Source organism: Ixodes scapularis, unplaced genomic scaffold (genome assembly GCF_016920785.2).
Source record: "Ixodes scapularis isolate PalLabHiFi unplaced genomic scaffold, ASM1692078v2 PGA_scaffold1__304_contigs__length_218370807, whole genome shotgun sequence".
NCBI lineage: Eukaryota > Metazoa > Arthropoda > Arachnida > Ixodida > Ixodidae > Ixodes > Ixodes scapularis.
Genome location: NW_024609846.1, coordinates 3,174,624 through 3,186,322, shown reverse-complemented (window position 1 = coordinate 3,186,322; position 11,699 = coordinate 3,174,624). Strand labels below are relative to the sequence as shown.

The 11,699-nt window shown below is 46.2% G+C and overlaps 1 protein-coding gene across 1 annotated transcript; it reads left to right on the top strand.

The window, feature by feature from the left end:
• Positions 1 to 628: 628 nt before the first annotated feature.
• On the top strand, positions 629 to 8,968 carry LOC115329202 (mite group 2 allergen-like Ixo r 2). The gene is made up of 4 exons (XM_040221694.3): positions 629 to 940; positions 1,514 to 1,618; positions 2,678 to 2,847; positions 8,670 to 8,968. Exons 1-4 carry the CDS (start codon positions 862 to 864, stop codon positions 8,748 to 8,750), a joined length of 435 nt encoding a protein of 144 aa, XP_040077628.1. The 5' UTR covers positions 629 to 861; the 3' UTR covers positions 8,751 to 8,968.
• Positions 8,969 to 11,699: the final 2,731 nt, after the last annotated feature.

Here is an 11,699-nt window from a genome sequence, read left to right as displayed (position 1 = left end):
GGTCCTCCTCTACTTAAAGGGGCACTGACACATCAAAATCGTAATTTATTTTATTATCCGAAACGATTGAAAATGATGCCGGGACATTACCCTCAAAATTCGAAACTTGGGAATTCAGTATTTGTGATTTAAAAAAACAATTTCCAAATGCCGAATTTGAAGTTCCCGCGCGATCCGCGCCAGCGCAGTGAGTCAAATTTTGCGGCCTCCTGCGACTCGACTTTCTTTCGGACCTCCGCACCACGCTGTGAAGCAAAGCGCCATTGCTACCGCGACCCGAAGAGGGGAGGAGGTGAGCAGGCGGGATAGAAGGGAGCCGGCGCGGGGAAAAACCGGTTTCTTCGACATCTTGTAAACCCTGAGATGGGGAACGATCGGCGACTCGGCGATAAGCCTCTGCTCGAGCGCCGCCAAGGTTTCCGAGGGAGAACAGAAATTTAGGAAGCGACATCACACCGAAATTTGATTTTTGGTATTTCAAAAAGAAAGGCCGTAGTGCGTTCGTCATTGCGTTAAAAAACATGTTTTACGATTGCCATTATTAAATGTTATAGAAATGTCGCCTTCAAAGCTTCTAAATTTCCTGATTTTTGACGTCACCGATCAAAAGAAGCAAGGAGGTTAGCGCGGGAAATATAAACGCCAAAAATAAAAAAGCGCGCACGCGCGCGGGAAAATTTTTTTTCGCGATGCGGTTTTTTTTTGCGTGTTTATGACTACAACTTGCATCGTTTTAGACAATAAAAAAGAATACGACCTTTGGGGTGTCAGTGCCCCTTTAAATAGTGGCTGGAGTTTCCTTTCCAAACACTTTCTCTCGGATGAGCCTGGAGTCGGCCCAGGTTGCAGTCGCCCACAGCCATGTTCCGTTACGTCGTGTTCCTGCTGATCGTCAGCGCTGTGTCCTGCCAGCGCGGGAAAGCCGTGTATAAACCTTGTGGTAAGAATTACTTTCCTGTTTTTCTTTATTTACTAGACAAAAGTTTGGAGTCTAGACGCAGCCGAAGCTACGAGCTGACGGGACCAATCAGACATCGTCAAAAGCGCACCATCATGGTGTTCGTCATGTTTCCTATCATCACTGAACCAATCATGAACAGAAAAGGACCGAGTCCCATTCGATCGTAGCTTCGGCTACGTCTGGACTCGAGTTGAAACTAAGTATAGAGCTGTAATGCATTCATTGGTTCAATTGCCTGGCCTTGCTTCATCCAGAAGAAAAACACTGAAAAAGAACAAGAGTTAAGAATTCAGATTTATCTTGGCGCATTCTTAATAATTAAGAAATCATTACGTAGGCATCAGAAGCCCCGCCTCCAGCCCGAGCTTGCAACCTTTGGTAACATTTCCGGGTCTCGAGAGAACGCCCAACGAAAGCATGACGGAAAGCAACGAGCCTCTACTGGAGGCGAAGGTTTTTGCGCATTTCTAACTTGCATCTAAACTTTTTTTCAATGCAAAAGTGTGCGTGTGTGGGCGTGGAGGAGAACGAAGCGAACTTTGACTTTTGCAGGCGGATCGGGCAAGCTCATCAGCGTTGAGGTCGAGCCCTGCGACTCCGATCCGTGCGTCTTCAAGATGGGGACAGACGCCAAGATTCACGTCACTATGGTTGCTGGTAAGGGACTGTGTCTCTGGCGGAGTCAGTCGGCATCGCCTGACTCCAACGAAAGGGTCGCGACCAACTAAAATAAAACGCACCTGCTTTAAAAAAAAATGCAGGAAGTAATTGCAATGTAGACGGCGCGACACTGTTAGTGCGAACACGAAATGGGCGATTTTGTTTTTCAATTTTATTTCGACAGGGGATTGTCTCCCACCAAATGTTAGCTCTCAGGTGTGCCAAGTGAGCACTTTGTCCATTATAGTTATTTCGATCAGAACCCTTCAATTTTAGAACGAAAAGAAAGAACCGCACTCGCCTGTTTGCGCTCAGCAGTGTTTCACAGTGTGCGCGTTGTGTGGTGTACGACGTACGTTAGACGTTCCCAGCTGTCTTCTTCCAGGCTTCCTAGTTTTGCGTGCGTGCTTGCGTGTCCACACACACGCAAACAAAAGTACTTTTTTTGTCGCACGGTTGAATTACGTATCGCCAAACGCTCAGCCTCTGCCCAACGTAGCGCTAGCGGTCCCAACCAGGTTCCAAAGTTTGAAAACAAACCGTTAGTTTATTCGAGATTTACGATAGATATTCCGAAGAATCCGTCCTTGTAACTGGCGCCACTCAGCTCCATGTATTCGCCATTTTCTCACTGAAATTTTGACAAAATCCCTATAACTTTTTGTTAGGATAATGGATTATTTTAAAACTCCTGAGTCTGGGTGGGACCACTCAGGCTACATTGGGGCAGGACCTCAGCGTCCGGAAATGCGTAAATTCACTCTTGCAACAAAAAAAAAAAAAAAGAAAAAATAAAACATATTTTTATTTATATTTGTGTGTGTGTGTGTGGCCGGGGGGGGGGGGGGGGGGGGGGGCGGCGCTGTACATTAAAACGGGGAGGTCGGACAAGAGGTGGGATTGAAATCAATAAGCACTACAGCGCGAGCTTCGTGTGTCCATTATTCGAAAAAAATGCGAAGAGCGGATGTCGCGTTCGCTATATTAGCCGTCTGCGCGGTGCACACAGCCTGGTAAGTATTGCTAGGCACTGACCCCGTGGCATCTCGCGTGCAGACCAGGACAGCGAGACGGCGACACTGGACGCCAGGGTGAAGGTGTTCGGCTTCCAGATGCCGGTGCCTGGCATCGAGACGGACCTCTGCAAAGGCACCGTCGAGTGCCCCGTGGTCAAGGGACGGACGTACAATGCCACCGCCGTCTTCCCCGTGCCCTCTCTGATGAGTGTGAGTATATAAGGCGGCCCTGCTAACACTTGGTGCAAGAAACAGTCTGCGGTCATGTTCGCCTTCGATCATGCACGAGGCATGTCAGCAGGTATTTCTGTCGTCGTGTCGGCAGCGAACGCCGTGTTTTCTGTACGACGCGTGAACAGTGTGTCCGGGGCTTAAAGGGACCATGAAATGATTTTAAAATCGAATTTCATCCACCGCACGTCGTAAAAGGTGTGAAAAGAAACACAAAAACACAAAAATAGGAAACCAAAAAAATTATTTGCTATAGAACTTTTAAAAGAAAACTGGACTCTTTTGCGCCTTCTTCCCTTCACCTTTTCACTACGATGCATCCGCGGAAACGGGGCACGTCAGCCGAATCCACGTCGCCTATTGGGTTAGAGCCTACCTCACCAGCACCACGATCGTAAACAATAAATAGCCGGCGAATTTTTCCTAAAAGTTTTGTTAAATAATATTCAGATCCACATTTTGTAGCATAATTAGAGATGAGTGGCGAAAATTGCCAAATTTGATAATGCTGAGAGCCAAGCGCCATCTATCGTGTGGTAAACGAAGCAACTACTGCGCGTGCGCAGTAGGGCAGGGTCGAGTTCAGTTACTTGGGTCGCGACGGCCGTCGAACGTTTTTTTTCCTTTGATTTCCTCCCTCTCAAAACTCTGACTGACTGAACGTTTATTTTTCTACGTGCTCTTCTCGCGCGTGCCGACTTCAAGCAGCAAGAAAAAAGTACTTAAAACAGACCACGACGAGCAAGAACGCTGGCCACGAATCTACCGACTCCGACGAAGCGAGCTGCTCAGAATATAGGCCTAGCAGGCACTCCGACTCGGCGCAGCGTTGCTTTGTCGCAAGACCGTCTGCCTACGACCGGCTGGCGTGCTGAATGGAATATGCCCGCGCTACCCTTGTGGACCCTTCCCGTATTATAGTTTGATAGCTGACCTCAATTTTAGATTAAGAGGTGAGGTCAATCTCTTCCCCTTGTTTTCCGAGGCAGTGTTGACGAACACTCGTCGAAAAGGGACTCTCGTCGATTCTATCTTCTTGTTTTGTGTGATATAGAGCTGAAATAAACGCCGTATGGATTACCTTCGTAACACGGTATGTACACTTTGTTAATGGTATGCCATTTTTATTCTGACAGACTGCACGTCACTGTCGAGCTATAACAGTTCGTGGGAGGTATACGTGCAATGCCGGTCGAACCTTTCTTTGCCGAGTGTCGCGTCAGTATCGAGTTGCAATCGCAAAAGATCGGTCCCGAAGCGCTTACCAACAGCGCGAATACAGCACTTCCATCAAACGCGCGCGTCCGCTCCGAGTGTGAACAGGTATTTACGTGGCTCTTGCTGACACTCGTAGTTCAAACGTATCTTTTTTAACGTCGGCTCGCTCCTGCATCTCCGAGGCCGCGAAAAACGCCGCGGCAATTTGTTTCCATCTACGTCGCTTTGCAAACGACTGACACGGGCCGCCTTTTACCAACAGTGACAGTTAATTGGGTTGACTTCTGGAGTCTTCACCGGAAGACTCGCTGCACTTCCCAGCAGGCATACCGGCGTATGGGACTAGTCCCATGCTGTCGCTGTAGCGCAACATATCTCGTTGAATTTCGCTCAGCTGTGATGCGGCGATGAGAGGCGCCGATTCAGAAAATACGTCGGTGACATCAGCGCAGTAAAACCTACCGGCGCACCCCAACTCGTCGCCGCTAACGCTCCCATTCCTACTGCCGAGAGAACTTCCGGTTCCGGAAACAGCGTACGTCACGGCTTGTTTTGCGGTCAGTTGGAGAGAAAGAAAAAGTCGATATTTCATTAATTTTTTGTGCAGCAGTTAATAAACCGAGACGAAAACGGATGCCTGTTCGGCATTCAGTGAACATTGACGGTTTAATGTATAAGTTATCTGGAAAAAGTAAAAAGGTCATTTCATGGTCCCTTTAAGCGAGTTGGCGTTCACTCGTGACAGTTTACAGAGTAACAGGCGCCGCGGCAGAGACACGTTTAATCGAAACAACCTTCTTTTGACAGCGTAGAAATCCTGGACCGAACACAGAACACCAACTTTTGAATTTCGTGTTTTTCCTTCAATCCCCCTTTGCAATAAACCGTGTTTTTTTTTTGTTTTGTTGTTGTTTTTTCTAAAAGGGGTGGGGGGGGTGGGGTTAAAGACATATTTTTGGTCGAGCGACCCTCACCACGGGGCTTACAATGTCAGTCATAAACCAGCTCACCTGCCATCTTGTTTCAGCAACCCGCTTTCACATCCGGGCTTCGCCCATTTATGAAAGATCTCTCGGGCCGCCAAAAAGTTGAGTTCGTTTTGTTGGCGTACAAAATTAGATCACGCTATCAAACAAAAATCGTCGAGTGAAAAATAAAGAAAAAAATACTTTGTTAGCGTGTTACTTTAGGAGTGTATATACATATCGCATTTTCTCGAATAATATTCGGGCTTCATGCCTGCGAGGTTCACACGCCTAGGTTTTCAAAGAGCACGGGGATATCTGATCATAGCGATCAGCGCAAGAAAGCAAGAAAGCCGCGAGGCTCTGGAAGCGTTTATTTCCGTAAATATATTATGTTCCCTATTGCATAACAAGCTTAGGGTGACGCATCATGCTTTGTGTCGCAGTGTAGGTACCATTTGGGTGTTCTTCTCTGCCTCGTCGTTATCAAGATTTCTTGCGCAGATCGTAATGATTGGTCATGTATAGCGCACAACAGCTGCAAAGTAGACGTGCGGTCATGGGTCGTGGTCATATTTTTAAAGAATATTTTACAAAAGAAACAACTGTGCATTGCGAAAAATTAAACATAAAAAATATATATTTGGAGACCTGTCTGATAGATTAAAGGTTGTGGCTGATATAACTTCCTCGCGTTGGGTTTCGATAAAGTCATATCAAAATAAGTTTCTTCAGTGGCAGATTTTGATCAAAGTGCTTGAAGAGTGAGCTAATCCTGTAGCTTCAGACGCCTATATGGAACTCACGCTTCGCGTTCCTTTGGACTGCTGACAGTCATTGTCGCGCGAATGCCTGTGAAGCGTCTAAAAAAATTGCATCTTGATAGGCCAGCTTCAGCTTAAAAATAAGGTTTAGCGTTTTATCTCTATCTTTCGCGCCATAAAGTTAAATTCTACAGGAAAGCATATTTGATGTACTTATTTTACACTGTAAAGGTCCGAGGCACAATAAGATACAAACAACCAAAACTCATCCAAGGTTCCACTTTCTGTTGTCCCGCCAACACCCATTGGGAAAATAACAACAACGGCGTCTATAAGGCAGCAAGTATATCATAATCTCCGGTCTACTGTGATCAAAAAAGTTTTCGGGGACGTCTCTGGCAGGTTTACGACTTCGGAGCATCACATTGTTTCCTTATCCGACATCGAATGACGTCAAACTCAAACGCCTTCAAATTGTTTCGTATGTCTTAAATTTCACGTACTAAATAAAAAGGGCATGCACCTGACCACGGGATCCTTTACGATTACGGGTCGATGTTCAACGTAGACTCAAAATTTAAGGCCAATTTTTTTTTTTTTTTTTTTTGCACGGCAAGCTTATAAATCGTTGTATTTTTTTTTTTTTTTTTCGGTTTCTTTGGGTTAGGAAGGTTTTTGCAAGATCCGAACGGATCTACTAAAAGTGCATACCATGTACCAATTCTCCACAAGGGCGGCGTCATCTTGAATTTGATCACTTCCAGTAATTCCGTAGTCACTGGAAACACAAAGCGCTAAAAAAACGGAGAAAACAACAAGTCTTTTAGTATGGGCGAAAACGTTGTTTTGCCGTCGTTACGCCAATAGAATACATTTAGGATTTAAGCGTAACCAAATACTGAACTAGGGGGAATACAGGACACTCCCCGAGAATACAATGGCTTCGGAGGCAGCAGGCTTTTCGCACTTTGATTGGTTGGATGTGTCATGGCGTTGCGCTTTTCCCCTTTAGAATCGGCTGGTGACTAGCGCCGTCTCTCGGTGCGGGGTATTTTACTACCGCCCGAACTTCCTTCAATGTGTGCACGCTGTTCGGTCGCGGCGACGTAGGTCGTCTCATGAAATTAAAAAAAACAGCGGACACTTCATTGGTGACTCACTTAGAGAGCGAATATACGTAGGATGAGCTCTGTGTCTACGTTCTTTTATATAAACCGCAAGCATGTAGCTCGATCAGCGGGTATCGAAATTTGTACGAGCGGTTTTGAAAGCTGCTTTTATATGTGTGGTTAGTCGTAATCGCACTTCAAAGCAGTACGGAGCAACTAATATTAAGGCACTATGTCGACACGAGAAGCACGTTTAGCAAGCGCAGCAATGTATTATCATATACTTCACCGCAAAGTATTTGCTACTATGATTATCCCTAAAGCGCCCCAGAAGACACCTTGAGGAAACAGCCCCATTTTCGCGAGCTCGGTTTGTCGGCAATTTTTCGGAGTGGTGGTTTCGGGAATGTCTGGCTGGCGCAAAATTCTGAAATCAGGAGTGGGGTTCTGTGTATTAGATATGAAACGATTTAATGGAGTGATTTTCGAATTCTTAAAATTGTGAATAGATGGTGCTTTGCAGCGGCCCAAGGCATCAGAAAAAATATTCAGAAAGTTGGGAATAATTTTACATTACTTCGCAGACAGTCAACATTATTCCTAATAGACCATGCTGGCCTTGACAAAATTAGTATGAATTATTTTAGTATTCCTACAATGATAATCATTGAAGATGCGAACTCAGATTCTACTCGTAAATGTCATTCGACAATTTTTTTTTTTTTTTGTTGAAACAATATTTACTGAACATTGAACAAGTATTTACAACAGATTTGCATTAAAAAAACACAGATCTATGTTTACACACCCGACCTCTTGGAGCGAACGACCCATTCCCGACATCTGAAACGATAGCATCTTGTCAAGTTACCTCTGACGATGAAAGGTCAGCATGAGGAACGAGACGTCGACGTTGTTTACTTACGTGATTTCATCTCTAGGGAACCGAAAGAATTAAAGGTTTCTGCTTTCCAAGGTCCGGTTCTATAATGGAGAACGGAGCACACTGTCCCTCCTGCCATCTTCACTGATTGTTTGTAGTGGCGAACTCGTCATGCTTGGTGCACTTCAAAAGGACACTGTAGCGTGTCATCCGCAGAGAAGGATGTTGGCATCAACATGCGGTGACAGGTCGCGCAATGGTGTCCGCTGATAGTCGTCGCTCTGAAAGCGACGCTGTGGTAGGCCTGCCACAATTGGCCGAATGCTGAGGATTTCCCGTCGACGGAAATAAGAGGAATTGAAGAACTTCCATTTTGACGGTGTTTGCAGGGTTGCTTTCAGAGCGCTATGATCTCAAGCTTCTACCATGCTAATTGCAAATACCACCCAACTTGCTGTTCGCAAGGTAATGACGTTACGAGAGGGAACCATGGGAGGGCGCCACCTAAACATCTCGCCGCTAATACCACGCGCGGATTCAGCGAGGAAATAGATTCTGCTACCGTTTAATCGATTTATGTCGCCAGCTACCACCTGCATTGATTAGAACCGTGGTCGGCACTTGATAATTCTGCACTTCTTTCTCTAACGCAGCAATACTTTTCTTCTCTCTTTCCTTCTTTCTCGTTGCATTCATTTGTCGGGGACCTCGAACACTCCTGGTTAGCGCGTCTGCGAGTGAGTCATTTATACACGTATACGTCAATCAAATAACCGAAGGATGCGCGCTTTCTACGCGACTACAGGTTCGGAAGAGCATCCCGCTAATTTACGTGCCTTGTCGCGCACACCGCTGTTTTCAGATGAAGACTGAAGTCACTTTCAAGGTGATTGGCGACAAGGGACTCAGCATCTGCGGCATAGCTGACATCATCATCGAGTGAACATCGCACCCGGGCACCTCGCCGCAGTCTTCCGCCGTCATCTGCAGATCTCAAACAAACCCACATCGTTCCGTGACGTCATGTTGCAGCGGTGAGGATGTCAACAGCGTGCAAGGTCGCCACTGAAACTGCTTCACGCCGAGACACCGACTCGCACGATCAAGGATGCTCGGTCGTGCTTCATTTTGTTTCATAAACAACAAGCGTAAGAAAGTCAATGTTTACGTTTTATTGTGTGTTGTTTACTGTAGCGCCGGGCCGGGTCTCAGAAACATTCCATGGTAGTCCCGCCGTTCAGCTAAGTGGAACAGCGAGAGCTAGGGTGACCACAAGTCCCGCGACTCGCGGGACTGTCCCGCATTGACGGCTTGTGTCCCGCGTCCCGCAAGATATACCAAAAATATTAAAAATGTCCCGCATTTCACGCTGTCGTAAAGTTCACAATTTATCTCATGGCGCTGCCGAACAACGGGGTGCTGGGAAGCGTGGAGGCCGCTGGTAATCGCGTGAATTGCGATGGTACGCTATTTACTATACTAGCATTGCAGGAAGCGAGCTTCGTTCTTGCAGGATATCGACGCGCATGTGCTGTTGTGCCCCTCTCCCTGGAGAAAAAGTACTGCGTGAGACAATTTCTTGCCAAAATATGAAATATAAATTATTGTAATTATTTTCGAATCAAACTGTGCCAATGCGAAAGGGTTGCTGTGAAATATTTTTAGTGAAAAATTAGCGCCTGTCCTGTCGTCTTTCTGCCTTTATTGTCTTCGTTTTTTTTTTTATCCTTTGAACCTTTTGATTGAGTATGGACCAACTCGTCTAAGCCTCAGTTTTAATAAAAACATAGGGTTCTGGAATGAGTAAGAGGATGTTGGTAAAAATATATCGACAGGAAACAATAAGCCGAAAAAAGGTTTAGTGTTTCTTGTTTACTTTTGATGCATTGAGCTCTGTTGCAGTCAATTTAGATGTCTTAAACTTAGACAGATTTAATAACTTGTCATGTAAAAAAGAATATATACATCACTGGGTGTCAGAATTATTTCAGGTTATAGCGAGTTTGTTTCACGGCACTCGTGCCCACGTGTGCCCACTCGCGGCGTAAAACGAGTTCGTTTCGGCATAAACTCCACGAGTAGTTGCACTCTTCGAGTTCGTTTCAGCGGCGGCACCCCACGCGTGCATGCACTCGCTGCACCGAGAAAATCGGGCGTGCGCCAAAATACAATCCCGTCATGCCTCGCTCCGGCGAGGCCCGCGAGGAGCGGGAGCAGATGACGAGGGTTCGTCTGCTACGATGTGTCGCGGAACCGAAAGGAAAAAACGTAGATTTTCTGACAGAAATCGCGTCCCGCCGGCAACGGAAGCAAACGCGAGCTTGAATTGTGAGGGTCTGCTATTTCACAAAGGAAGCAATTGACGAACAGTGCTTTATTTGCAGGTTTTAAGTCGCTCTGTTGCCGTACAGACGCTGAACTATACCAGTGTATCAAGAAAAGCTCAGAACAAACGCACCAGCGGCCCCCGAGATGTTTATCAACATCCGTGTGCGGGTGAAAAATTGAAAATTTGTCGAGCAAACTCCCTGAGCTGACCTCTGATTGCTAAGTAAGCATCAGAGAAAGTTAAACATAGTGACTTTACCCGAGGCTTGGGCAACATCATCATGTTTAAAATTTACCTATGTCAGCTGACTTGCCCCGTCGAATTTTGTTCGAGAAAACTCTCGTTCTCGACGTCCTCACCAAGGCTAATATCTGATCCACCTGTAATGACGATCGAAATCGAAAGTCCCATGAAAGGTTTTGCTGGATATTCCAACAGACTAGTTTTAAGCCGTACCCTCTCAGTGGTTCACGCATAATACCATGCTCGAACGGATCAAGCTTCTGCTCGGACAGCATCATCAGTTTTCTTCAGTGTAAACGGTTATAAGAATTGAAAGATCGCAACCAGCTGCTTTGTACACAGCTGGGTGCGGAAATTTACGCCGTCTGTAACTATCTCTACGGCAGCCGAGTTGCTTGAAGCCATTGCAACTATAAACTACAGGTTGCAGCGTTCAACGTTTGTAGATAAACGTTGGTAGTGACTGCACTCTTGCATTCCCACCATCACTCCGAACAGAAAGGCGCTAGTTTCGGTTTGAGGTCGGTACCTTTTCTACAACATAGATGGCGGCAGCATCAGTCTTCTGCGCTCGGTGCATTTGGCGAGTTCGTTTGAGTCCAGTTTTCCGTGCAACACTCTGCGAGTGCGATGCATTCTGGGAGAGAACTCGAACGGTGCCAGTGCGTGTGAAACGAACTCACTATAATCGCCGCAATACAGTGTTCATGCAGGTGTATAATATGCTTTCATCCATATTTCATGGTGTGCGTGGTAATACATTTTCTCTAACGTATCCTTCTTAGATCCCGCAAATGTGATAACACTGCCCCCCCGGTCAGCGTGTCCCGCATTTCACTAGCAGGAAGGTGGTCACCCTAGCGAGAGCACCTTGAGAGCCTGTCGCAGACATCTGCGAATCCTGTCACGGAAGGACAAGCACCTCGCACGGCGGTAATGACAACCACGCGGCGTGACGTCAATGGGGGACTCGTAGATAAATAGGAAGTTGTTCAAATACCTGCTTGATAAAAAGGTAATTTTCTTCTAAAATCGTGTCCTTCCAAAATATATATTCCTTATATATATTGTCCTTTGTCCCTCTTGTTCCCCTTCTCCAGGGATTATTTTCATCATTCTTGTCCAGCTCGCTTGCACCTTTGCATTTAATTGTATTCTAATAATAACCTTAAATTGCAAGCTTCACCCTTGTTGGTGTTAGACTGGTGGCGGCTGATAAAACCCGTTTGCTCCACTGACGTCTAACCCCTGGTTAGCTCAGTTGGTAGAGCGCTCCACCTGTAATGGAGAGGTCCCGGGTTCGATACCCGGACCAGGCGG

What these genes read in the sequence shown, in the direction of transcription:
- LOC115329202 (XM_040221694.3), top strand. Translation starts at nt 862, where the DNA reads ATGTTCCGTTACGTCGTGTTCCTGCTGATCGTCAGCGCTGTGTCCTGC. An exon ending in AGCCGTGTATAAACCTTGTG is followed by an intron (nt 941 to 1,513) that starts GTAAGAATTACT and finishes TGACTTTTGCAG; the next exon opens with GCGGATCGGGCAAGCTCATC. An exon ending in CCGTGCCCTCTCTGATGAGT is followed by an intron (nt 2,848 to 8,669) that starts GTGAGTATATAA and finishes CGCTGTTTTCAG; the next exon opens with ATGAAGACTGAAGTCACTTT.